Genomic DNA, 27,217 nt, shown 5'->3' with positions numbered 1-27,217 from the left:
AGCACAGATGTATCCATGCTATCTGCAATGCACCTACCATAGCCCAACATCCTTCAAGTATTCTCCTACTTTCCTAATCTGGCATCATTCAAATATACCAATAGCTCCCTGATGTTCTTCAAAAATAGCTTGGTAGCCCCCTCGACATCTCCTATAACATCCTTCAAGTACCATCCTATCCCCCCCCCCCCCCCGAAACAGCTGTGCGGCAATTGCTTTACTTGCCGCACAGCCATTTTTTGCAGGGAAGAGAGACTTCCCTTTTACCCACTACAGTAAAAGGGGGCCTTGGCGCATGTGAAAAATATGCACCAGTGCCAGCACAGGCCCCCTTTTGCTGCAGTTTGGTAAAAGAGGCCCTTAGTTCCTTATATTTCACTTCTTCCTGACATCCCACTGAATTTGCCCCTATCACTCCCTATATATAATATTTTATGATGTATTTTTTCTTTTACGTTTATATTGTAAGCCACATTGAACCTGAGTTCCACTTGGGCTAATATGGGATAAAATGCCATCCATAAATAAATAGAATGAAACTGTACAATTGCAAATATGTACCTTACGTGGCTTGTACAGTAATAGTTAAAGACTCATTAAGAACTGACTTCCTGCAATATATATTTATATATCATATTATCCCCCTAACAGGATTACATTTTATTTATTCTTAGAAAAATAAATAAAATATATGAGCCCATTGGGTTGCATTTTCTCCACATTATGTTATGAAGTATGCATATTTTCTCCTTTAGCTAAGCTAATTTTACTTACTTAGTTCTAGAAAAAACATGCAATAGAATATATTGCACTAAATGAAAAATGAGATATAATAGGCATCTCTGAGACCTGGTGGAAGGAGGGTAAAAATTATATCATAGTGAAAGGGTGGCATAGGAAGGTGGGGGGGGCGGTGGGGCGGTCCGTCCTGGGTGCATGCCACTGGGGGGGTATCGGCTCCGCTGGTTCCCTGCTCCCTCTGCCCTGGAACAGGGGCAGAGAGAGCAGGGAACCAGCGGAAGCCGACGCAGCTCCCAGCAACATGCACTCGGGACGGTTCGGCCCTCCCGCCCATCTCTCGCAGCTTTCCCTCATAAGTATGTGCTCTGGGGGGGGTGCGCTCCGGGGGGGGGGGGGGGAGGGTGCGCCACGCTGCACCTGGGGGGGGGGGTGCGCAGCGGCGACCCGCCCCGGGTGTCAGCTGCCCTCGCTACTGCACTGGGTAGCATTGAATGTTAATGAGGGCCTTGAATCAAAGAGATTGAAAATTCTGCAGAAAACAAAACACATTTTAGACTCCCTATGGATTGAAATTCCATGTGTAAAGGGGAAAAGGACAGTGATAGGAGTATACTACTGTCTACCTGGCCAGGATGAACAGACGGATGTAGAAATGCTATCAGAAATTAGGGCAACACAATAATAATGGTTAATTTTAATTACTCCAATATTGACTGGATAAATGTAACATTGGGGAATGCTAGGGAGGTAAAATTCCTTGACGAAATCAAGGACTGGTTTATGGAGCAGCTGGCACAGGAGCCGACAAGACAAGGAAAAATTCTAGCCCTAGTCCTTAGTGCAGCACATTATCTGGTGCAGGAGATAATGGTGCTGAGGCCACTTGATAACAGTAATCATAATGTGATCAGATTTGATATCGGCTTTGGAGTAAGTACACACAGGAAATCCAATACGTTAGTGTTTAAATTTCAAAAAGGAGACTATGATAAAATGAGAAGAATGGTGAAAAAAAATTTAGAGGAGCAGCTGCAAAGGTCAAAAATTTACATCAGGCATAGATGCAGTTTTAAATACCATTCTGGAAGCCCAGGCCAAATATATTCCGTGTATTAAAAAAGGAGGTAGGAAGACCAAACGACAGCTGGTATGGTTAAAAAGTGAGGTGAAAGAAGCTGTTAGAGCTAAAAGAAAATCCTTCAAAAAATGGAAGAAGGAACTGAATGAAATAATAAGAAACAGCATAAAAGATGGCAAGTCAAATGCAAAGCGCTGATAAAGAAGGCAAAGAGAAACGTTGAAAACAAGATTGCGTAGGAGGCAAAAACATAAAGTAAAAATTTTTGTAGGTATATTAAAAGCAAGAAGCTGGCAAAAGAATCAGTTGGACCATTATATGATCAAGGGGTGAAAGGGACAATCAGGAAAGGTAAAGTCATAGTGGAGAGATTAAATAAATTTGTTGCATCGGTCTTCACAGAGGAAGATTTGGGAGAGATACTGATGCCAGAAATGGTATTCAAAACTGACAAGTCAGAGAAATTGAATGAAATCTCTATAAACCTGGAGGATGTAATGGTGCAATTTGACAAACTCAAGAGTAGAAAATCTCCTGGACTTGATTGTATTCATCCCAGAGTACTGATAGAATTGAAAAATGAGCTTGCAGAAGGGTGACAAAAGCAACACCAATTTTAAAAAAGGTTCCGCAGGTGATCCAGGAAGTTATAGATCAGTGAGCCTGATGTCAGTGCCGGGCAAAATGGTAGACACTATTATAAAGAAGAAAATTACTGAGCATATTCAGAAGCATGCATCAATGAGACAAAGCCAACATGGATTTAGTGAAGTGAAATCTTACCTCACCAATTTATTACATTTCTTGAAGGGGGTGGAATGAAGATGTGGATGAAAGTGAGCCAGTTGATATTGTGTATCTAGATTTTCAGAAGGCATTTCACAAAGTACCTCATGAAAGACTCCAAAGGAAATTGGAGAGTCATGGGATAGGAGGTACTGTCCTTTTGTGGATTAAAAACTGGTTAAAAGATAGAAAACAGAGAGTAGGGTTAAATGGTCAGTATTCTCAATGGAGAAGGGTAGTTAGTGGGGTTCCCCAGGGGTCTGTGCTGGGATAGCTACTTTTTAACATATTTATACCTTATCTAGATGAGATTAACTAGTGAGGTAATTAAATTTGTTGATGACACAGTTATTCACAGTTATTCAAAGTTGTTAAATTGCAAGCGGTTTGTGAAAAAATTCAAGAGGATCTTACAAGACTGCGAGACTGGGCATCTAAATGACAGATGATGTTTAATGTGAGCAAGTGCAAAGTGATGCATGTGGGAAAGAGGAACCCAAATTATAGTTAAGTAATGCTAGGTTCCACATTAGGAATCACTGACCGGGAAAGGTATCTAGGCGTCATCGTTGACTATAAGTTGAAATCCGAATTATTAGTAACCCTCTGTTCAGTGTGCGGCAGCCGCTAAGAAAGCAAATAGAATGTTAGGTATTATTAGGAAAGGAATGGAAAACAACAATGAGGACATTATAATGCCTTTTTATCGCTCCTTGGTGCAACTGCACCTCAAATATTGTGTTGATTTGTGGTCACCGCATCTCAAAAAAAATATAGTGGAATTAGAAAAGGTACAGAGAAGGGCAACAAAAATGATAAAGGGGATGGGACGACTTCCCTATGAGGAAAGGCTGAAGCATCTAGGGTTCTTCAGCTTGGAGAAAAGATGGCTAAGGGGAGATATGATAGAGGTCTATAAAATAATGAGTGTAGTGGAATGGGTAGTCGTGAATTGCTTGTTTACTCTTTCCAAAAATACTAGGACTAGAGGGCAAGCTATGAACATAGAAAGTGGGAACAGTGCTAAAATGGAACAAAATAGTGATAAAATAACACATCTTAATGGGTTGATAACTTTCCCCCAATTCAGTTCTGAGTAATGAACACATTATTAATTAGTCATGAGATCAATTATAAAAGTCTTTTTCTGGATCAAGAAATAAAGTATAGCATCACTGTAATTTTATAACTGGTCGCCTGCATTTGTGCCTCCTTGCATGCATAAATGTACAGAAAACCAGAACCCATAGGGCACTTTTACTAAGCCATAGCAAAAATTGGCCTGCGGCAGTGCAAGCACATCTTTTGAGCATGCGCCAGGCCAGTTTTTGATGCGTCCTGGAAAATGGCCTTTTTCAAGTGGTCAGAAAATGGACATGTGGCAAAATAAAAACTAGACCTTACTGACACCCATTGACTTAGTGGTAAGGTCTCATGCAGTACCCGGGTGGTAGGCATGCATCACTTCCACTACCATTTACTGCCAAGTCAGTGCCACGTGGTAGAAAATAGAAAATATTTTCTGGCGTGTATTTGTGGTGCATGTCAAATTCAGAATTACTGCCCAGGGCATGTGATAGCTGGGCGGTAATGCTGATTTGGCACATGCTAGACACGTATAGGCCCATACACACCTTTGTAAAAGGTCCCCTATGTGCATAAGTGAACACTTATCCAACAGGGTGTCTACGCTCTATTCTGTAACAGCACATCTAAGTGGCACAATGTGTAAATGCAAGGGTACATACACTCAAAATGGGCTGGTGTAACTGGGGGCATATAAATTTAATACTGGGTTCAGCTTGAATTCTATAATAGAATCAGGGCACCCAATTGACATTACAGATAAGCTCTCACCCAATGGCATTAGGACACATAAATGGAAGCACCCACTTATAGAATTGGGATGAATGGGGGGGGGGGGGTTAGTGTGTGCTTAAAGATAAACAAATTTTTATATCACTAAACAAGAGTAGTCTATTTAAATTTACCAGGACTATCTAGTTTTTTTTGCATGCTTCCTGAGTGCCTTTCATCTCCACATAACTGTATAACTTTTTGTCTGATATCTCAGTTTCCAGTCAAAGTTGTATGTTCAGCAGCCCTGAAGTTTAAAGAAGTGTTTTGTGGTTAACTTTTTAAGATAATGTGACCAGGTGTAAATGTCCATGGTTTCAATCTAGTCACAATTTCTGTCAAATTATCTCTAGTATTTTATAATGATGCACAGGTGCCTTTGTGTTTTTATAAATCAGCTAAAAACAGACACATATATGTCATCACATATAGACAGCCTATTATAAATTACCTCCTCCTTGTCTTGTACTCTGTTGTATATCTGGCAAAAACATACCAGTAAGTTTTTAAGCAAATTTCATTGAAAATAGATGGAAAATCCTTACCCCATTGTCTTTAATGGAAACCAATGATTTGAAATCTGAAAATGAACCAAACCAAGCATTTTTCCCATATATACTTTCATCTGAAACTGAAAATGTCCAAGACTGTGCTTCTTATCTTTCCCCCTAAACCCTCACCTCCTCTTCCCCCATTTTCTATTTCTGTGGATAACACTCTCATCCTCCCTGTTTCATCAGCTCATAACCTTGGGGTCATCTTTGGTTCCTTTCTCTTTTTCTGTGCACAAATTGTTGCGTTCCTCACCTGCGGTGCGATCCGTATGGTCAGTTCGCCTCTGGACACTATCTCGGTAGCGATGGCCGGAAAATGTTGGCGGTCAGCGGCAGCCATGTCGCTTCGGTCGCGTGGCCGGCCATGTCTATTCGATCCTGAAGGTCAGCCTGTGGTGCGTTTTGCACAGGCGGTTCCCCTCCGGTCATTGTCTCAGGGCGATGGCCAGCCATGTTGGCGGTCAGCGTTGGTCAGCTCATTTCTGTCATGAGGCCGGCCATTCCTATTTGCCCTGAAGGCCGGCCACATGGACTATCAGCATCTTTGTGGCAGGGCTTCCTTCCGGCGCGGTCTCTCGTCTTGCTGATGGAGTGGGATTGGCCGCCTCTCGCTTTGCTCCACCCCGCTCCTGCAGCCTACCAATCCAGGATCGCTCTCCCCAGCTGACTGAGGTTACGGTCGACGAGGGGACTATTTAAGAACCGCGGTTCCCTTCATACCTTGCTTCAGCTTCTATCGTTGTAGAGGTCTGGTGCTTGTTATTGAGCGTTCTGCAGTCTACTTTCCTGTTTGACTTGACTATCGGATTGAACCTGACCAATCTCTGCTGTGCTGCCTGCTATGACTCTTGGATTGGACCTACTGATCTCTGCTTGGCCACCGGACCCCATTGGTATCCAGAAGTCCTGGTGGCCACCTGCACCTGGGGGCTGAACTCCTGGGGAACGGTGGTCGCCCTCAGGTGAAGTTGGGGTTGTTTGGCTGCCCGACCGAGTGCGGCGCTACTCTTCTGTCTACCGTGCTCAGGCAGGGCACAAGGGCTCACTACCATCATCCTAACACAAATACAACAGATTGCTAAAACTTGCCATTTCTTTCTCTATAATAGCACCAAAATTTGTTGTTATTGTGCCCTGAAAGGAAGTGACAAATTTTGGTGCTATTATAGAGAAAGAAATGACAAGTTTTAGCTGTTTTTCAGAGCACACTACCAAAACCCTTATCCATACTCTTATCTCATGCTTAGATTACTTCAATTTGATTCTCACCGGTCTCTGACTCAACCATTTCCCTCCTCTTCAATCTGTCCAAAATTTTGCTGCATCGCTTATATTCCACCATTGTTGCTATGCTCACATTAGCCCTCTCTTCAAGTCACTTCATTGGCTCCCTGTCCTTTTCCGTACACAGTTCAAACTCTTCTTATTGAGTTACAAGTGCATTCACTCTGCAGCTCCTCACTACCTCTCCACTCTTGTCTCTCCCTACACTCCTCCCTGGGAACTTTGTTGATTGGGTAAATCTCTTAAGGTACCCTTCTCCTCTACTGCCAACTCCAAACTTCGTTCCTTTTATCTTACTGCACTGAATGCCAGGAAGAGACTTCCTAAGTCAGTACACCAAGCTCTGTCTCTGGCAGTATTCAAATCTACTCTAAAAGCCTTCCCTTTTGAGGCTGTGTTTAACTCCTAACTACTATTCACTTGTTCAGTACCCATGCCTGTTTTAATCATTCCCACAATAAATAATTCCCTAATCCCTCATTTGTCTTGTTTGTCTGTCTTGATTAAATTGTAAACTCTGTCGAGCAGGGGCTGTATCTTATGTGTTTAGTGTACAGCGCTGCATCTATCTAGTAGTACTATAGAAATGATTATTAGTAGTAGTATATACATCTGTAGGAAATACCTACTGTACCTGAAATGCAAACTGCCATGCATTCTGTTTTGTAAAGGAAAGCAATCTAAATCCAGGGCTCTTGCACTGATGTATTACTGCTGATATTGCAAAAGGCATACCATTTTTTAATTCTGTAGGAGAAGTGATTCTGCAGAATTGGAATTACTTTTCACAGGTTCAACACAGGACTAATCGTTTGAAAAAAGCTCTCCCAGTAATTAAAGTGCCACATTTAAAGAATCAGTATTAGACGTACTGAGGTAGAACTTCAAAAAGAAATAGAAGTTTGAAGTTCCACAGTAAAGTTGTTTTTGCTATGTATTGTCTATTCAAACTCTTGTTTCTGAGTGCTTTTTTAAATATCTCTGCTATTTTTGCTCAACTACTGTTGAACTCCAAAGACCTGTAGTGCTACAGTGTCAAGCTTTTGCATTAGTAGACAGAGGTGTGCAGACTTAGGGCCCCTTTTACAAAGGTGTGCTAGCGTTTTTAGCACATGCATCCACGGACTCTTAGCGGAGATTGGGAAGCAAACCAGTGCTGAGCAGACTCTATTCCCTGATTTTGACTGAATAGATATGGATGGGCTTGAATGTAAATTTTAAGGGACTTCGATGTTAGCTTCAGAACTTTTAGTACAAGAAGACTGCTGGCTAGAGTCTGGCCCTGAGAATGGCAAGGACAAATCAAACTCGGGTATGCATATAAATTATCACATACCATGTAAAATTAGTTTATCTTGTTGGGCAGACTGGATGGACCGTGCAGGTCTTTATCTGCCGTCATTTACTATGTTACTATGTTACTACTATGCATTAAATATGCATGTGCTAAATGCTAGAGATGTTTTTCTAAAATACCTCCTTAATAGCAAGCACTACTCCTATACTCATTTCCACCACACATATACACATAACCAGTTAGTCAAGAATTTTCTGCTACCCAGGCTTCCTCTTTTTGAAAATAATTTTTATTCTCTCGTTACTTCTAGAACTTAATTTTTCATTGAGTGGAAAATATTTTCTCTGATTTGTCTTAAATGTGCTACTTAGTAAGTTCATCCCATGCCCCTTAGTTTTTACTAATTACATTTACCCATTGCATTCAGTTTTTCAGACCTCTATCTTATCTCCAAGCTGAAAAGCCCTAACCCATTCAACCTTTCCTTATTGCCATTCCACGCTTTCATTTCAGTCACACTCCTCTGTACACTTTCTAGTTCTGCCATTTCTTTTTTTTCCCATCAACAAACAGGATTGACTTGTGCAAAGGATGGAACAGATTTACTAGAGTTCAAAATATAGTGGAAAGTTCTGAGCAGAGTGCCCAAAATACTGCAGTAAGACTCATCTTTGGCAAACCACAATTTGAATGCGCAACTCCTCTTCGTAAAAAACTTCACTGGCTCCCTATCCGAGAATGAGTCAACTTCAAGGTCCATACATTAATCCACAAGATTATTCACGGTGAATCCCCGGACTATATGCTCAATCTGATTGACCTCCCAACCAGAAACAAATCTGAAACTTCACAAACTTACCTAGACCTACACTACCCCAATTGTAAAGGACTCAAGTACAAAACTTATCATGGATCCAACTTCTCCTTCCTAGGCAGCCAACTCTGGAATGCCCTCCCCAGCCCTATCCGTTCAATCAGTGAATATCTCCCCTTCCGGAAATCACTAAAAACCCACCTGTTCAAACAAGTCTACCCAAATTCTATCCCTATGAACCCATATTCCTAACACATATCCAGGAGACAAAAACAATGAACCAGACTACACCTCCCACCAAAGTGTCCCATGTCTATCCCATATCCCATCTCCCTTCTCTCTCATTATTCTAATATACTTCACATATATTTTCTCTAGCAACACTCTGTAACCCCTATTACTATGTAAGCCGCATTGAGCCTGCTTTGAGTGGGAAAGCGCGGGGTACAAATGTAATAAATAAATAAATCTATATAAAGACCTTATTTTAGAGCCCCTGATGCAGCCCTTGTGGGTGAAACACAGTCTGTGTCGGGCAATTATTTTGTAATAAATTTTGAATTACACTACTGACTGATCTGCTTTGTTTGTCTCCAAGTTCTGAGCATGTGCAGCCCTTCCACATTTCCTCAGATCTTAAGTTTTTCTGTTCACCTGAATGGACACAGTAGAAAGCACTTCTGTCTTATGTTCTTTTTTGTGAATTACTCATTTTACTTTTTTTTTTTCATTTTATTGTTTCTATCTAGCTCTACATATCTTAATTGCACGTACCTTCAAAGTCAGAGTTAAGATCCTGCCCAAAATGTGGCAGAAAGATCCAACATTTTGACATCCATTCCAAGTGCTGGCATAAATGCACAATAGATGAGTCTCTAAATTGAAAGGAAGCTCTGGAATGAGGGGGGTATAGGATGAAGATGAAAGGAGATAGACTCAGAAGTAACCTGAGGAAATACATATTCACAGAAAGGGTGGTGAATTTATGGAATGGCCTCCTAATGGAGGTGGTGGTAATGAAAACTGTATCTGAATTCAAGAAAGCCTTAAGACAGGTATATAGGGAGTGATAGGGAGAGTAGATGGTACAGATGAGCAGACTGGATAGGCCATATGGTCTTTATCTGCCTTTATTTTTCTATGTTTCTGTGTGTTTAACACTAACCAGCTAAATATTCATTTTAAGTGTTCTGCACAAATAGCTGCTCAAATCTAACCACAAGTTTTGTGTGGTTAGAATTAACCAGATAGCCAGAACTTCAGCCAGTTTGCTGAGTCTGAGTCTTTGGGTGAGGTTAACCTGTTAAAACTAACCAGTTAATTGCTACCCCATCCCTTTTATTGATTCTACTCTTAGTTTTTCTTAAATGTACCTATTTACCCCCTTCCTTTCTCATTCAACCAGAACTAACATACTCACACTTTTATGCCAAGCACATTTATATGATCCCAACTACATTATACATAACCATCTGTTATTTTGTCAGCTACACAACACACATCCATGATTCTACATTTCCTGTACTTCAGAGATATTAGATGAATCAAAACATACTGTGTTATGTCTCAGGTATACTAAGAATGATTTATCCAAAGAGGCTACTTATAACCCTAAAGTGCAGCTGTATGTGTCTCATATCTATGGTTTATGGTCTACTATATATATATATTTAAGCCATACTAATAAATACCCCCTATGTAACATTGTTACTTTAAAAAGCATTAAAATCCTCACATAAAACAGTAGGTATATGCATCTACCTACCTAGTTTTACTGTGGCATACCCTGTGGATTTAAATTACCTATGTGTTTTGCAAGACCAGACCAGGACTGTTTATAAGCAAATTAAAGCTCATTACTAAATTATACATTAAAGCAGCCAGTTTACATGTGGCATGGTAAACAGGCCTTAAAAATTGTTAGTTCGCTCCCTGTTCCATTCTCTCTCTAATTATTTGTCATACCCGAACCCACTAATTTTCTTCACTTTCTCTAAATATATCAGTACTCAAAGAGTCTTCTCAGATCTTTACTTCACTAATTTTAGCATTTCTGTTTCTACATAACAAAAAGACCTGGCTCATTTTTGATGTCTTAACTTTGAGAATAGGGGGGAGATTTGGGGAACCTCTTAAATATATTTCTGTGCATGCCTTTCTCACAACTGAAAGTCACCATTGGTGCTCTAGTATCTAGGAGGTATCCGTTTACTATCAATGTTACTTAGGGCCCTGTTTACTAAGGTGCTCTAGCATTTTTAGCATACACTAAATGCTAGAAACACCCATATATTCCTATGGGTGTCTTTAGTGTTTAGCGCATGCTAAAAATGCTAATGAGCCCTTTGCGCTACTTAGTAAACAGAACCCTAAGTTTATAATCTTTGCCGAATACATTATCTGGCCTTGACTAAAAGTCACAATATTAAGGCTTGTAGGCGCCTACGTGCGTCTAATGCGCATCAAATTGGAACTACTGCCCGGCCACCATGTGTCCCGGGCAGTAATACCATTTTTGACGTGTGTCCAAAACACTCGGTAGAAAATATTTTTTATTTTATAGTGCTTACCTGGAGGTCATCGGCAGTCTACGTGCACTGACGCTTACCACCCAGTGAGACCTTACTGCCAAGTTAGTGGGTGGCAGTAAGGTCTCAGGCTGAAAATGGACATGCGGTGATTTTATTTTTGCCACACATCCATTTTTGGCCTCAAAAAAGGCCTTTTATCCAGGCATGCAGAAAAATGGACCTGTAGGCATCCAAAATATGCACCTACACCAGCGCAGGCCATTTTTGGGCACACCTTAGTAAAAGGGCCACAATATATCCAGTGGTTTGTCTATTACTAGAAAGAGGTAGGAAATTTGTACGTAACATATGATCCTAAAATATAATGCAAGTGTCATTTTTTTTTTAGGACCTTGTCTTCCTAATCCTTGCCATAATGGTGGAACTTGTGAAATTAGTGAAGCATATCGAGGAGACACATTCATTGGATATGTCTGCAAATGTCCAGATGGCTTTAATGGGATTCATTGCCAGCACAGTAAGTTAGTGCAGCTTTTGTTATAATTATTGCAATATAATATTGAGAGTTGTCCTTACATTAAAGTAATTGATGTTTCATGTTATATGAATTTATTATGAATGTAATCTTTGGTTGACCAATTTTATCGATTTTTGGAAGTTCCAAACTTCCAAAATAATGTGTAATTATGCTATTTGCTGTTCAGCTCTATACATATAGAAATGTGCTTCTTATTGTAAACACTAGCAATTAAAGGATTTGGGGCTTGATTCAACCAGATTTGTGATTTTAGAAACATGTAGATGTTTAAAGAGGTTAGCAAATAAAACAACCATGTTCTGTATTAAAAAGCAGCTCACAGGCTGCTCTAGTGCTTTCCAATATTTTGATTTTTAGAATACCTCACTTGAATATAGTACATGGGAATTAAATTGTGTTGTATATAAATCCAGTTCTGAATATGCAGAGATGATCTCTTGGCAGCAGCAGAATCTGGAGCTCAGTGGATGAAGCATACTAAGTATGTTACCACCTAGATATGAACTTATGCTAATGATGAAACTCCAAGTACAGCTGCCTCCGCTTTAATCACCACACTGCCAGTTACACAGTCCCATTCCATATGGTTCAATGATGGACAAAGAAATAAGAAAAGGAAAAAGAAAATAAGAAAAGGAAAAAGAAAATCTCCCTTTATAATTATGTGAAGAGGCTGTTGTATAGAGGATAAGGAAAGAAATATATATTAAAAAAAGACAAAGAAAAAAAAAACCAAGGAACCTGAACTATAGGAACCTACTTTCCAGGTTGTGAATGGTTTGCACACAAGCATGGATCCAGCGAATAAAATCTAACCTCATCAGTTTCATGTTCCCCTTAAAGTGTCCTGAAAATTTGGTGTGAACAAGATGTGAGAAAAAAATTTGTTATGGGGGAAACACATACAAACACAACCCCCCCCCCCCCCCCCCCCCCCCCCCCCAATCTGTTAAGCCTTTTCAAAGTAGGCCAAAGAAAACAGCTATTTTAGTCCCTTTGTATGCTAATCTTGCCTTCACTCAATTCAAAATCAGTCCAACACATGAAGGAAAACCATGTCAATCACAAGCAATGTGTCAAATGTTTGAACAAATAGAAAGTTTTGTTCTTCACTCCTACATATGACGGCCCATCATCTGCAAACTGAATAATACAGACTAAACTATTCAAAGGAGGTGTATGTGAAAGGACAGAGACATTGGGTTTGGAAACAGTATGTGAAACTGATTAGGTTACAAAAGCCATCTTCAGGCTCACATCACAGTGAAAATGACTGTGTCATAGAAACCTAATCATATTGCTGTCATGTCTAATACATGCATAACGATGGTTCTGGGGAAAGTAGGCAACTATGGCATTCAAAATAACATGAATGCATGTAGATGCAAATCACTATTTGATGCTAGTTGTGACCAAACTATGTAACACCAAAACATCATATACAAAGCAAGTAAATTATACACTCCTTGGCCTTCATATACTGACAGCATTTTACATAAATCTGTATTGTCTTTGTTAATTGATTGAAGATGAGCCCTTTAAATTCCTATACAGATAGTGCAATTTTTCTAGCAAAAAAGGTGTCGGTACTCAAATGCCAGGCCACCCTTCAGGGGTGGGGTGATCACTGAGGGACTCACCCCACAATAGCCAGGCCCCCTACAACCAGTCACAGAATCTATGACAAGGCAGAATTGGTGTGTTGAGCCTGAGCTCTTTCATTAAAACTTGTGGTCCATGGGTCAATTTTAGCAGACACTGGAAAAGGTACTGGTACTCAGTACCCACGAGTACCCCCTCAAAAAAGCACTGTATACAGATCTACCTTCATGGTTACATACGGGGTGATCTTATCATGCCCCTAATGTAATTTTCATCAATGTCTGATTCCAAGGATATAAGAAGAAGCAGACCTTAAGAAGAAAAAACAGTTCTTTTTATTAGTTGTTCAAAGCTCTCAGGATTCACAAACCAGTGCCCTACATGGCCATGTTTTGCCAGAAGTACAGGCTGCATCAGGGGCAATGAAAACCAGCTAATGTGAGACTACAAACTTCACCAATGCTGATTTCAAATGTGTCTCAGACCCAGGAAGAGAGACATTTGTAATTGGCATTGGTGAATTTTGTAGTCCCACACCAGCTGGTTTTCATTGCCTCTGATGCAGCCTGTACTTCTAGCAAAACATGGCCATGTCAGTTACTGGTTTGTGAATCCTGGGAGCTTTGAACAACTAATAAAGAACTGTTTTTTTCTTCATAAGGTCTACTTCTTTCTTCTATTCCGCTTTGGATCTAGTAGATCGGTTGCTTTCTTGTTTCTGATTCCAAAGATAGAAATTGCAGGGCCTGTGCACCTAATTGTTAGAGCAGGGTATGTTGTTGTTAATTGTTATGCAGTTGATGTTATAGGATAAATATTATGATCCAAAGGATATATGTTCTGGAGGATTATCCTGCCTATTCCTATAAGAACCTTTTTGAACTTATTTCATCTCTCATTGTAGTTCATGTTCAGTATATTTGTTTCATTAAATTGTCCTGTGCAATAGAGTAACCATGGGGGAGAGGGGTACTGGTTGCTTGGGCAACCCCACTTTGGGCTCAGGCCCCTCAAAAATTAGCTATCTTACTTGCTGTGGCTGGTGGGGATCCCCGAGCCCTTCCAGCAGAAGACCACCTTCCCCTCCGGTCTAGCAGCCAGAATTTTCCAAGATCTTCAGCCAATGACAGTGTCCCCATACTGCTGTTGCCACCATGCAGGCTTGAAAACTGAGCACGCACAGGGAGTACAGGGTGGCAGTAGCTTGGGAACACTGCTGCCAACTCCAGAGCCTGGAGAATTTTGGCCGCCAGACCAGAGGAGGAGGAGGTGGTCTTCAGCTGGTGGGGCCTAGAGATCAGGTATTTATATTTTGCATTTGTGTGTGTGTGTGTGTGGGGGGGGGGGGGGTTGTGCTGTCAGGGGAAGGGCGAGGAGAAAATTTGGTTCCTATCCACACTGGGCTCAGGCCCTTATCCCAAAATCAGCTGTCTGGCTATACCACTGGTCCTATGTATAGATCTGTGAATCAATCATTACATATAAAGTTGTAGAAGATATACTTGTGTTACACAAGTTTCAGTGAGTTTTCGCTTAATTACTGGGCATGTTTTTGAAATTTTGTAAGCCACTTCAATAGCCCTTCGGGCAGGGAAGCAGTATAGACATAAAATAATAATAAATAATAAAATATACCTTGATGATGATCAAACTAATGTTGGAAAGGTCTTACCAGTCCCAAGATGCTATGCTTAGGATCTTTTTCAATAATATAGTAACATAGTAGATGACGGCAGAAAAAGACCTGCACGGTCCATCCAGTCTGCCCAACAAGATAAATTCATATGTGCTACTTTTTATTTGTACCTGTCCTCTTCAGGGCACAGACCGTATAAGTCTGCCCAGCACTATCCCCGCCTCCCAACCACTAGCCCCGCCTCCCACCACCGGCTCTGCTAAGCTCCCAAGGATACATTCCTTCTGAACAGGATTCCTTTATGTTTATCCCATGCATGTTTGAATTCTGTTACCGTTTTCATCTCCACCACCTCCCGCAGGAGGGCATTCCAAGTATCCACCACTCTCTCCATGAAAAAGTACTTCCTGACATTTTTCCTGAGTCTGCCCCCCTTCAATCTCATTTCATGTCCTCTCGTTCTACCACCTTCGCATCTCCTGAAAAGATTCGTTTGCGGATTAATACCTTTCAAATATTTGAACGTCTGTATCATATCACCCCTGTTTCTCCTTTCCTCCAGAGTATACATGTTCAGGTCTGCAAGTCTCCCCTCATGCGTCTTGTAACGCAAATCCCATACAATTCTCGTAGCTTTCCTTTGCACCGCTTCAATTCTTTTTACATCCTTCGCAAGATACGGCTTCCAAAATTGAACACAATACTCCAGGTGGGGCCTCACCAATGACTTGTACAGGGGCATCAACACCTCCTTTCTTCTGCTGGTCACACCTCTCTCTATACAGCCTAGCAACCTTCTCGCTACGGCCACCGCCTTGTCACACTGTCTCGTTGCCTTCAGATCCTCAGATACTATCACCACAAGATCCCTCTCCTCAACCTTACCTATCAGACTCTCACTGCTTAACACATACGTCTCCCATGGATTTCTCTTAATAATGGCTGCTGCATTGTGCCAGGGACCTAAAAATGGCACATTGTATGTCTATCAGGGCAATGAATACAAATCTATATTTGTATTTAACTCATGCATTTTCAGTAGTAGTTGATGGAAAGTTACAATCAGGTACAATAGGTATTTCTCTGTCCCTAGACAGCTTACAACCTGAGTTTGTACCTGAGGTAGTGGAAAGTTAGAAGACCTGCCCAAAGTCACAAGAAGCTTCGATGGAATTTTAACCCTAGCTTTTCTGGCTTTTAGCTGCTGCTTACCTACTACTTTTTTTGAAAAGCTATATATGTTTCTAGATGCAGTTCTTAAATTATTCATTATCTGTTTGAAGCTGCTACTTGTGTGACAGCCTGACCATGCAATGTCTATGACACGGTTGATAAATTGCCTAATTTGTTGTATTATAACATTGACTGTTGATGTGCTTACGTATAGAAGTGGATTTGGTAATATATTTCATCTTCCTCTTGGCTGGCAAGTGGGTATTTCATTCTGCTATTTTTAGCATTATTTAGGAGGTCATTTTAAAAGCCTAATTAGACATCAACACAAACAATTGCATACACGTGTAAATGTTGATTTCAGAATGCTTCTAATTATACATTTAGAATGACCCGAGTGCACAGATTCAAAAGAAGGGTAGTTTGAGTGGGACAAAAAATTATGAGGTTAGTATTCAAAGGTATTTATCCAAGTAGGAGCAGCTTCTACCCATATAAGTGCTAGTGAGAGAGATTTTTAGTAGCACTATCCCCAGATTCTATATAGCGTGCCTAGAGTTAAACACGCAATTCCATGTGTAAATCTAGGTGCATTCTATAACTATGTGAGTAGATGACAAAGTACCACCAAGCCTTAACAGCAACCAAAAAGACTGTATTTCTCTCAATGCATTGCACAGGCTGCCAATTCAACCAAGCAGCTGTTCAGTATAGTAAACAGCCTACTGCAATCCCCATAACAGAACCAGCCTGCCCAGTCTAAACTGAACTACAATGATTTTGCTGCATACTTTACCAACAAAATTAAAAGTCTCTACCAGGATTTACAGGCAGTTGCACCCAGTGCCCAACCAGTCAACCAGGGGTGCACAAACTCACCCCCTCCAAACAGAGACAGATGGAACACTTTTAGCCTAATGACAGAGGAGACCCTTGACAAAATCCTAAGAGACCTTCGACAAACTACCTGCTCCCTTGATCCCTGCCCATCAAAGATAGTGCAGCAGGCAAGTATGGGCCTTATAGAAGGTGCCACAAAAATTGTAAACACCTCTCTTTCTAATGGGCAACTGCAAACAGCATTAAAAAGGGCAGTGGTTCGCCCTCTGCTGAAGAAAAACAACCTTGACCAGGACAAACTTGAAAGTTACAGGCCAATATCCAACAATCTCGTTTCTAGGGAAACTCATAAAACAAACAGTTGGTGTTCAACTTAATGAATGGCTAGAAAAGAGTAACTGGCTAGATCCATGTCCATCTGGATTCAGACCCGGTTATGGAACAGAAACAGTCCTCATATCCCTGCTAGATGCTCTTCACAGAAACCGAGACAAGGGATTCGCCTCAATGTTAGTACTGCTAGATTTCTCAGCAGCTTTTCACACTGTGGATCATGATATCTTGCTAGCACGACTGACAGAAACAAGTATCAATGTAACAGTACTTGCCTGGTTCAGATCCTATCTATCAGACAGGCAACAATCCATAATGTTTGGCAACAACTCATCACCACCATGGACACTGACCTGTGGGGTACCACAAGGATCGATACTGTAACCTATTCTGTTCAATATCTACCTCAAACCACTAGCTGAGCTGATTTTGTCAATGGACACTCAGTTCTACGTCTATGCAGATGATGTGCAGCTACTCATACCCATTGAACCTGACTTACCTACAGCCTTGAATAAACTGATTACCTGTCTAACATCAATTCAAGAATGGGCTAAACTCAACAAACTTTGCCTGAATCCAAGTAAAACCAAGCTTCTCTGGGTCCCTAGCACAAGTAGATATATACCTGACATCAAAATCCCTTTTGGGAAGTATGAACTCCCCCTCAAATCACAAGTCAGGAACCTTGGAATACAGTTAGATTCAACCCTTACTCTGATTCCCCCAAATCAAAGCAACCTTCAAGAGCTGCTTCTATTATTTGCGACAGCTATGCTGCCTCGCTCCTTACATCAAGAAGGTAAATCTTATCCCAGTTGTGCATGCCATGGTAACATCAAGACTTGATTATTGCAATGCACTATACAATGGTCTGACTACAAAGGACCTGCACCAGCTCCAGTTAATTCAGAATGCAGCAACAAGACTCATAGAAGGTTGCAAGCGACGTGACCACATCACACCATTTTTGCAAAAACTTCATTGGCTACCAGTACAATACAGGGCTAAATTTAAAACTCTATGTCTGATCTTCAAGGCCCTGAAAGGATATGGCCCAGAGTATCTAAAGAATAGGATGATCCTCCTCACATAGCCAAGGACACTAAGGTCCTCCCAAGGACTTTCACTAACTACACCCTCTCCAAAAGACATTACATGATGTGATACCCGCAAGTGAGCCTTCTCCGGAGTAGCCCCCACACTCTGGAATGCATTGCCTGAAAGGCTTCGCTTAATACAAGACTATCTCTACTTCAGGAAGCAGGTGAAAGCTTGGCTCTTCAACCAAGCCTTTAATGGAAGAAGTAACTAACTTGTTAGTCTCACTCACACACACAAGGATTGATTCGGCCTGCACATACTGTAGCAGAACATGTTTATCCACTCCTCCAAGGGCAACTTTCTTAAAATCAGTCACCTTACTTTCTAATTCTTCCTACTTTCTTACCCATCTATATGTTTTTTTTTTTGTTACATATGTACCCCGCGCTTTACCACTCATGGCAGGCTCAATGTGGCTTACATATTGTATACAGGTACTTATTTGTACCTGAGGCAATGGAGGGTTAAGTGACTTGCCCAGAGTCACAAGGAGCTGCCTGTGCCTGAAGTGGGAATTGAACTCAGTTCCTCAGTTCCCCAGGACCAAAGTCCACCACCCTAACCACTAGGCCACTCCTCCACTCCTTACAACTTTGCCTTACCCTTCACTACCAATTATAATGTTCTATTACATATTGTGTTGACATTGCTAGTATACCATGCCATACTTTGTACTGTTTTCAAATATTTTTACAGCTGTAATTGCCTATTGCTCATGTTTGATCTATTCTTACTGTACACTGCCTTGAGTGAACTCCTTCAAAAAGGCGGTAAATCAATCATAATAAATAAATACATAGATTAATTGTTTTAACAAGCTGTTAAGTGTTAACAGCTCTTAACAAGCAGTAATGAGCACTAATTGGCAAACATTTGAATTTACGTAGAATGCTGAGCGTATTCTGTAATGTACTGCATCTAAATTCTAACATATGCAGGCAAAAAGGGGCTTGGTTAGGGTTATGGAAATGGGCATTTCATGGGCTTTCCAAAATCTATGTGTGTTGTTATAAAATATGGGCCGGTGCTTGCAAATCTATGCGCAGGGATTTACAACAGCTTTTTGTTGGCGTAGATCGACACTTATAGATTTAGTCACATGAACTACATTTAAGCATATTCTAAATACCGTGCATTAATTTACAAATGGTATTTAGACTACACTTAGGTGTGATTGCCTATCGCGTGTTAATTTTAGGCGCCATATATAGAATTGGGCCCTAAATGGATAGTGCCATTGAATTTTCCTCTCCTGTCCTTGCTATTATCTAATATGGAAGATAAAACAACAAGATAGACCTTGTAAAAAAACACAGTTTTTATTAATAGATAAAAAGCTCCTTGTTGTTTTATCTTCCATATTGGATTTGGCAAACCACCTGCCTTGCTGATTTTTGACTCCTTGCTATTATCCAGACATGCCTGCGGTGATCCATGAACAGAGATTGTATGGAGCTGGAAATTATCTGGTTAGCAGTAATATTCAGACTGCTAACTGGATAGCTATCTGGATTAAGTTAGGACAACCGTTTTGCTCTCCTGACTTTATCTGGATAGCTCTCTAGCTAGTGGTCTGAATAAGACCTGAAGTGGTTCAGAAGAAAGTAATAGAAATGGTATGGGGTTTCTGCTAAAAGACATATGACTTGAAGCGATTTGAAGACCTGAATATATATACCCTAGAATTATGGAGGTATAGGAAATATATGATATAGAGGTTTAAGTACTTGAAAGGTATTAATATACGTACAAATCTCTTCCAGATATGGGAAAGTAGTAGAACTAGAGGATGTGAATTGAGGTCACAGGGTGGTAGACACACTGATGATCCTAGGTCGACTGCCACCAGGGGCGAATAGCCAATGTTCACCCCCCCCCCCGGATGCAGCACGACACCCCCCCCCAGCACAATGACCCCCCCCCCCAGCACAATGACCCCCCCCCCCCGTCACATCAACCCCCCCCATGTGCATTCTTAGCTGCTGGGAGCAGCCATGTGGCTCTCGGCTCCGCTGGCTCACTGCTCATTCTGCCCCGGAACAGGAAGTAACCTGTTCCGGGGCAGAGGGAGCAGGGAACCAGCGGAGCTGACAGGTGCGTGGCTGCTCTCTGCACCCCTCCAGTGGCGTGCACCCGGGACGGACCGCCCCCACCGCCCCGCACTTGGTACGCCGCTGGGTAGACATAAGAGTAACATCAGGAAATACATTTTAATGGAGAGGGTGATGGATGCCTGGAATGCCCTTCTGGGGGAGGTGATGGAGACAAAAGCATTGATGGAATTCAAAAATGAATTTTTCTCTCAGTGAATTCCCAACCATGCTACCAATCTCTCCTTTCCCCTAAACTCGTAGGGAGCAAGTATTCCAATTCCCTTATTCTGATCCATGTCTCTCCAGTGTGTGTGCATCATTTATTCCACAAGCTTTATTCCTTCATTAAATTAATCCCCTCAAAATGTATAGAAGTACTCCCAGTAACCTGTCAGTTTGCTTCTATTTGTATGCAGGCAGAACTCAGAGAATTCAGTGAAATTATTTGCAATCCCATCCTCTGGACATAGTATCTGTTTCTTTCGTACTTTACAAATAGGCTATACAGTTTCTAAAGATATATGCCTAAAGTTATCTATGAAAACTCATTTCCATTCCAAGGGGCAAAAACTTGAAATGTGCTCCCTCAGGAAATTAGATGCTTGCCACCTTATTTATCTTTCATAAAAGCTTTGAAGGCATTCTTATTTGAACAATCATTTGCTGTTGATTTGCTGATATGTATATTCTCTAAGTGTACTGTACATCCCTCAATTGAGTAGGTTATCTTATCTGTTTACCACTATGAATCCTCTGGGAAAAGTTGGTGGTATATAAAACATCAATAGAATATAATCCCCCTCCTGCAATGTAACAATGTTCAATCAGTTACGTTCCTATTTAGCTTCTAGTAAGGCAAGCTAAAACTGACAGCTCTGAACTCAGAAAGAATAAACCTGTTTGTATTTTAAAAGCACTGTACCAAGATTTCTTCTCTTTCCGTATTCTCAATAAAACCCACCCATGGTGGGGTGGGGTGAGGTTCATAGATAAGTTCTTGTTTAACATGTTGATGGGAATTTTACAGTTTATATGGACATGAAATTATAGCATGTTGCACTTTGATTGAACCATATATTTTGTGACCATTATGAGACACTATTGGGACCCTTTTACTAAGCCGCATAAGAGTCTATGCGTGCCCAACACACGCCAAAATGGAGTAACCACCCGGCTACCATGTGGCTCTTACTGTAATTTCATTTTTGGTGCACATCCGAAAAATAATTTTTATTTTTTGGACGCGCGCAAAGTGGAATTTGATGCGGGTAGGTCATTACCACCCGGTTACTGCATGAGACTTTACCGCTAGGTCAATGGCTTGTGGTATGGTCTGAGACCCAAAATGGATGCACGGCAATTTTCATTTTGCCGCACGTCCATGTTCAGCAAAAATTTTAAAAAAAGGTAATTTTTACAGGTGTGCTGAAAAATGATTCTGCGTGCACCCTAAACATGTGTCTACGCTACTGCAGGCCATTTTTCAGCATGCCTTTGTAAAATGAGCTGTGATTAAAAAAAAAAATAATAATATATATATATATAAATTCTTCAGGGATACTCTGATCTTCACGTTGCACATATGCAGTAGGAGTTTGGTGATATATAGCAGAGCCTTAATAGGAGCAGAGATCTGCAGAAGTTGGCACACAAACAGAGCATACCTGTAGGTGTAGGAGCATAATGTTTGTTAAGTACAAGCACCTGATGTGGCCACATTTTGTGTCAGAGGTAAGTTTGTCAATCCAGACATACAAACAAATCAAAAGAAAGAACAATACATAATTCAAATCAAAATAAAGTGCATTAGAACATAGTACAGTGATTCCCAAACGTTTTCAGTTCATGGCATCCTTCATGTTTGAGCAATTCTTCGCGGCATCCCCTCCCCCCGATCTTTGCCTTCCCTGGCCACACAGGTCTCTGCCCCCCTTCCCCCCCTCTCCGGCCACACAGGTCTCCATCTTTTTCTTTGCACAAGTATAACAGTGCTAGGGTGCCCCTATAACCAGACCCTCCAAATGATACACTGATTACGATTTATAACAGATTACTACTCTATAAATGAAAACTTATTCCGTTATTATGCTTCCTCTTTGTACATCTGTGTGCTGCACAAGCCAGCATGTTTAAAAATATAATTGAGATTAAATAAAAAATGCTACCAACAATAAAGAATGACAGCTTGGACGCAGCATCTCATAGGTTTGCTTGGTTTGTTTTGAATGGGAAGGGAAATAGAGACTGGCCTATTGGCTTCAACCTTTTGACTTCATCCCGTATCCTGTTTTCATCCAGCCTCTTTGGCAGTCACCTCTGCGAGTCCCGAATACCATCTGCTCCCCTGTCCCCAGTGGCCGCAACAACAAAACAAGCGTAGGGCTACAGCAGCCATCAGGCATGTGCTGTCGGCTCTGCTGGTCCTCTGCTGATTTCAACTTCCAGTTCCGGGGGCAGAGGGCCGGCAGAACTGACAGCACATGCTTGAAGGCTGCTGCAGCTCTGCGCTTGCTTTTTTGTTTGTTTGTTTTTCTGCTGCTGCAGTCTGCAGTAGCGGTTTGGGCAAGAGGGAGGTAGGGATTTGCCGCGGCACCCCAGAGATTTCGCTGCGGTGCACCAGGCTGCCACAGTACACAGTTTGGGAAACGCTGACTTAATACATAAAGAGGGACATTTAAAAAAAAATTCTTAATTTTTTATGCTTTTTGGTTTGATTTGAGTTATGTATTGTTCATTATTTTAATTTGCTTGTATGTATTGACAGTCTTACTCTGATGCAAAGTTTTTAAGGCGAAATGTGGCCACTTTGGATGCTTCTGCTTCATACTTCCACACTTACTAGTCTGCTCCTTTTGTGTACTAACTAGCAGAGCCTTTGCAGCTCCCCATTACCTCTCCACTCTCATCTCTCCCTACATTCCTCCCCGTGCGCTCACTGGACAAATCTCTCTTGTCGTCCCCCTTCTCCTCCACTTTTAACTCCAGGCTTCGTTCCTTTTCCCTTGCGGCACCTTATGCCTGGAATAGACTTCCTGAGCATGTACGCCCAGCTCCATCTCTACCTGTTTTCAAATCTGTGCTGAAAACCCACCTTTTCACCACTGCTTTTGGCTCCTAGCCACTACTCAATTGCCTCCCTGTGTTCTTTCTCACCCAGTACTTCCCTCACTCTTAATTGTCTTGTCTGTCTGTATTATATTTTTTAGATTGTAAGCTCTATTCAGCAGGAACTGTCTCTCTATGTCAGGTGTTCAGCGCTGAGTGCGTCTGGTAGCGCTATACAAATGTTAATAATAATAATAATAATAATGATAATAATAATAATTTAGAGGTCCTTTTACTAAGCTGAGGGAAAAAGAGCCCTGCAGTAGCAGCAAGGACCATTTTTCCGGCACTCCACGGCCCCTTTTATTGCAGTGGGTAAAAATCCTCTAAAAATATAACCATGCGGTAGGATAACTCCTTACCATGTAGCCATGCTGCAGGGGTAAGGGTTTCTTCAATAACCTGGTGGTAACTGGGCAGCATGCGACGATGCCCGATTACCGCTGGGTTAGTGTCATGCTACAAAAAAAAAAAAAAAATAGCAGCTCGACAGAATGGTGCGCTCTCAAGCCAGAACTATCTCCGGCAGCCGTGTTGGGCTGGCAGTAATTCTGGAATAGTATGCGGTAAGCTCGTGTTGGGCTTACTACTGTTTTGTAAAAGGGCCCCTTAAGTCATGCTCATATACACTGAGGGTTACATAAGTACATAAGTATTGCCATACTGGGAAAGACCAAAGGTCCATAGAGCCCAGCGTCCTGTTTCCAACAGTGGCCAATCCAGGTCACAAATACCCGGCAAGAATCCCAAAAATGTACAAAACATTTTATACTGCTTATCCCAGAAATAGTGGATTTTCCCCAAGTCCATTTAATAACGGTCTATGGACTTTTCCTTTAGGAAGCCGGCCAAACTTTTTTAAAACTCCGCTAAGCTAACCACCTTTACCACATTCCAGAGTTTAATTACACGTTGAGTGAAGAAAGATTTTCTCCAATTTGTTTTAAATTTACTACATTGTAGCTTCATCGCATGCCACCTAGTCCTAGTATTTTTGGAAATGGTGAACAGACGCTTCACATCTACCTGTTCAACTCCACTCATTATTTTATAGACCTCTATCATATCTCCCCTCAGGCGCCTTTTCTCCAAGCTGAAGAGCCCTAGCCACTTTAGCCTTTCCTCATAGGGAAGTCCTCCCACCCCCTTTATTATTTTTGTCGCCATTCTCTGCACCTTTTCTAATTCCAATATATCTTTTTTGAGATGGGCGACCAGAAATGAACACAATATTCGAGGTGCAGTCGCACCATGGAGCGATACAAAGGCATTATAACATCCTCATTTTTGTTTTCCATTCCTTTCCTAATAATACCTAACATTCTATTTGCTTTCTTAGCCGCAGCAGCACACTGAGAAGAAGGTTTACGCGTATTATTAACGACGACACCTTGATTCCTTTCTTGGTCCGTGACTCCTAACGTGGAACCTTGCATGACGTAGCTATAATTCCTCTTTCCCGCATGCATCACTTTGCACTTGCCCACATTAAACGTCATCTGCCAAGTTGGCCATGGTGAGAAACTGATGGCCCCCACATTCACTTAAGTGCATGTCGGATAAGCGCATGCTCTGTTTAACTGTTTTGGCGACATCAATTTCTGTGGGGACAAACTTCGGTTTAGCGCACCACTGATAAGTGTAAGATTTGCTTATATGCATGGTTTAAGACCACTCCTGTGCAGGAAAGACTCCGCATAAGCACATGCATGGAATATGGAAGCCGATTGGCACGTGAAAAGGGGCGATAAATTTGAAATCTCATTGGTTAAGAATGTTGTTAGAGTGTACACTGCAGTCGTCGTTGCACAACTGTAAGACTTTAACACTGGCTGAACTAATAGAAGTTCAGAAAAAGGCAGAGCCCATTCGGGGAATGCCGCACACAAACGGGCGGAAGGCCAGCCGGGAAAAGGGAAGGAAGGGAGGGGCAGGAAAAGGGGGGCTAGAAAGAGGGTCAGAGTATAGGCACAGGTAGCGAAAGGGTTAAGGAAAAGGTAAAGGACAAGGAGAAGAGGAGGGGCGGGTTAAGCAATAAAAGGGACAGATGAGGGATCAGGCAGCCTCTTTAAGCCATCCAACACACTAAACAAGTTCTTAAAAAATTAGAAAACAAACAGTCAAGCATCTATTGCTAAAGAATATGGTGTCAATCCCAGTCAAATTTCACGTATCTTGAAGCAGAAAGACCAGCTTCTGGAAGACTGGCAAAACAATACAAATCCACACCAGAAACATAAACGGGCGGGAAAAGCTGAGGATGTAGAAGATGCTCTTCTTTGGTGGTTTTCTCAAGTCAGGAGCAGACAGTTTCATGTCAGTGGTCCACTGCTTATGGAGAAAGCTAATCAGCTAGCTGAAAGTCTTGGACTAACTGAATTCAAAGCTACTGTTGGATGGTTGGAAAGAAGGAAGGAGAGGAACAACATAAAATTCAAGAAACATCATGGTGAAAAACAAGACGCTGATGACTTTGGTGCCGAAAATTGGGTTGTTTCAGTTCTTCCTACCATCTTGAACGAGTTTGCACCTCGTGACATTTTAAATGCTGACGAAAAAGTTCTCTACTGGCGAGCAATTCCTGATGGAACACTTGCATTCAAAAAAGCCAAAACTACAGGAAGTAGAATGTCGAAGGACCGACTGACGATCCTCCTTTGCTGCAAAATGAATGGGAGTGAGAAGTTGGAACCACTCGTCATTGGAAAGAGCAAACAGCCCCATTGCTTCAAGAATGTTAAGCGACTTCCTGTGTCATATGAGGCTAACACAAATTCATGGATGACTGGGGAAATTTGGAAGCAGTGGCTAAAGAAGTTAGACATTAGAATGCGGGCACAAAAGCGTCAGATTTTGTTGCTTTGTGATAATTGTGCTGCACACAGTGATGATGTCAGGCTGTCTAACATCAAGGTGGTCTTCTTGCCACCAAACACTACCTCTCTGATCCAACCTATGATCAGGGCATAATAGCCAATTTCAAACAACATTATTGGGCTCTTGTGCTACGTCGTCTGATGAGCGTTATGGATGACCAGACTGCCAAGGATAAATGTGCTGTTGAACTGACTTGTAATCTATCACTGTTGGATTCCCTACATATGCAGAAAGAAGCCTGGAATCATGTTACACAGGCAACCATTGTGAACTGCTGCAAGTGGGCAAGCTTTGTTAGGGATGTGGAGAGGGACAAAACAGATGCATCTGTTTTAAATGTGTCAGATGAACAGGCTATTGACATCCCAGCCTGTGTTACTGAAGAGGAGTTTCATCACTACGTAGCTGTTGAATACGATCTACTAACAGCTGACTACAGCACTGATGTCGAGATATGCGCCTACACGCAGGCAATGGCTGATGATGATGAAACAGATGATGAAATGAGCAGCGAGGCACATGCTGATGAAATTCAACAACCTCCTCCTGTCACTTTTGCAAGAGTGCTGGAGAGTGTCAATACCGTGCAGGCCTATCTGGAGGCCACTGGATGTCAGTGCTATGACAGTTTTTACCATCTGGCAGATGTAGTCTATGGAACTCACAGACACAAGAGTGTACAGAGGACTATGATTGATTACTTCAAGTAAGCCTAACGTCAGTTAACGGAGACTGTATACTGTTCGTATAATAAACAGTACTGTACATATGTTTATCAGATGTCAAGCTTCTTTGGGTCACAATGGTTAAGTGCAAGCTCCGGTTAACTGCAGGTATTTCTTTGGTCCAAGATCCTTGCACTTAAGTGGATTGCACTGTATATATTTTATATTTTTTAATGACATTTCAATTAATATGCATTACAACACATGCACAAATGGAAATAAGAATAATAAAAGAAACAAAGCAATAAT

General features: G+C 41.4%; 1 protein-coding gene across 1 annotated transcript in view; it reads left to right on the top strand.

Annotated features, from left to right (window-relative positions):
• Nucleotides 1-27,217, top strand: part of EDIL3 (EGF like repeats and discoidin domains 3) — a 346,239-nt gene that overhangs the window by 25,030 nt on the left and 293,992 nt on the right. Inside the window, exon 2 of the mRNA XM_030193358.1 lies at nt 11,331-11,459. Coding sequence (XP_030049218.1) covers nt 11,331-11,459 — 129 coding nt within the window. The remainder of the gene's footprint in view (nt 1-11,330; nt 11,460-27,217) is intronic.

The sequence above is a fragment of the Microcaecilia unicolor genome, chromosome 2 (genome assembly GCF_901765095.1).
Source record: "Microcaecilia unicolor chromosome 2, aMicUni1.1, whole genome shotgun sequence".
NCBI classification, from domain to species: Eukaryota; Metazoa; Chordata; class Amphibia; order Gymnophiona; family Siphonopidae; genus Microcaecilia; species Microcaecilia unicolor.
This window is presented reverse-complemented; position numbering and strand designations above follow the sequence as displayed.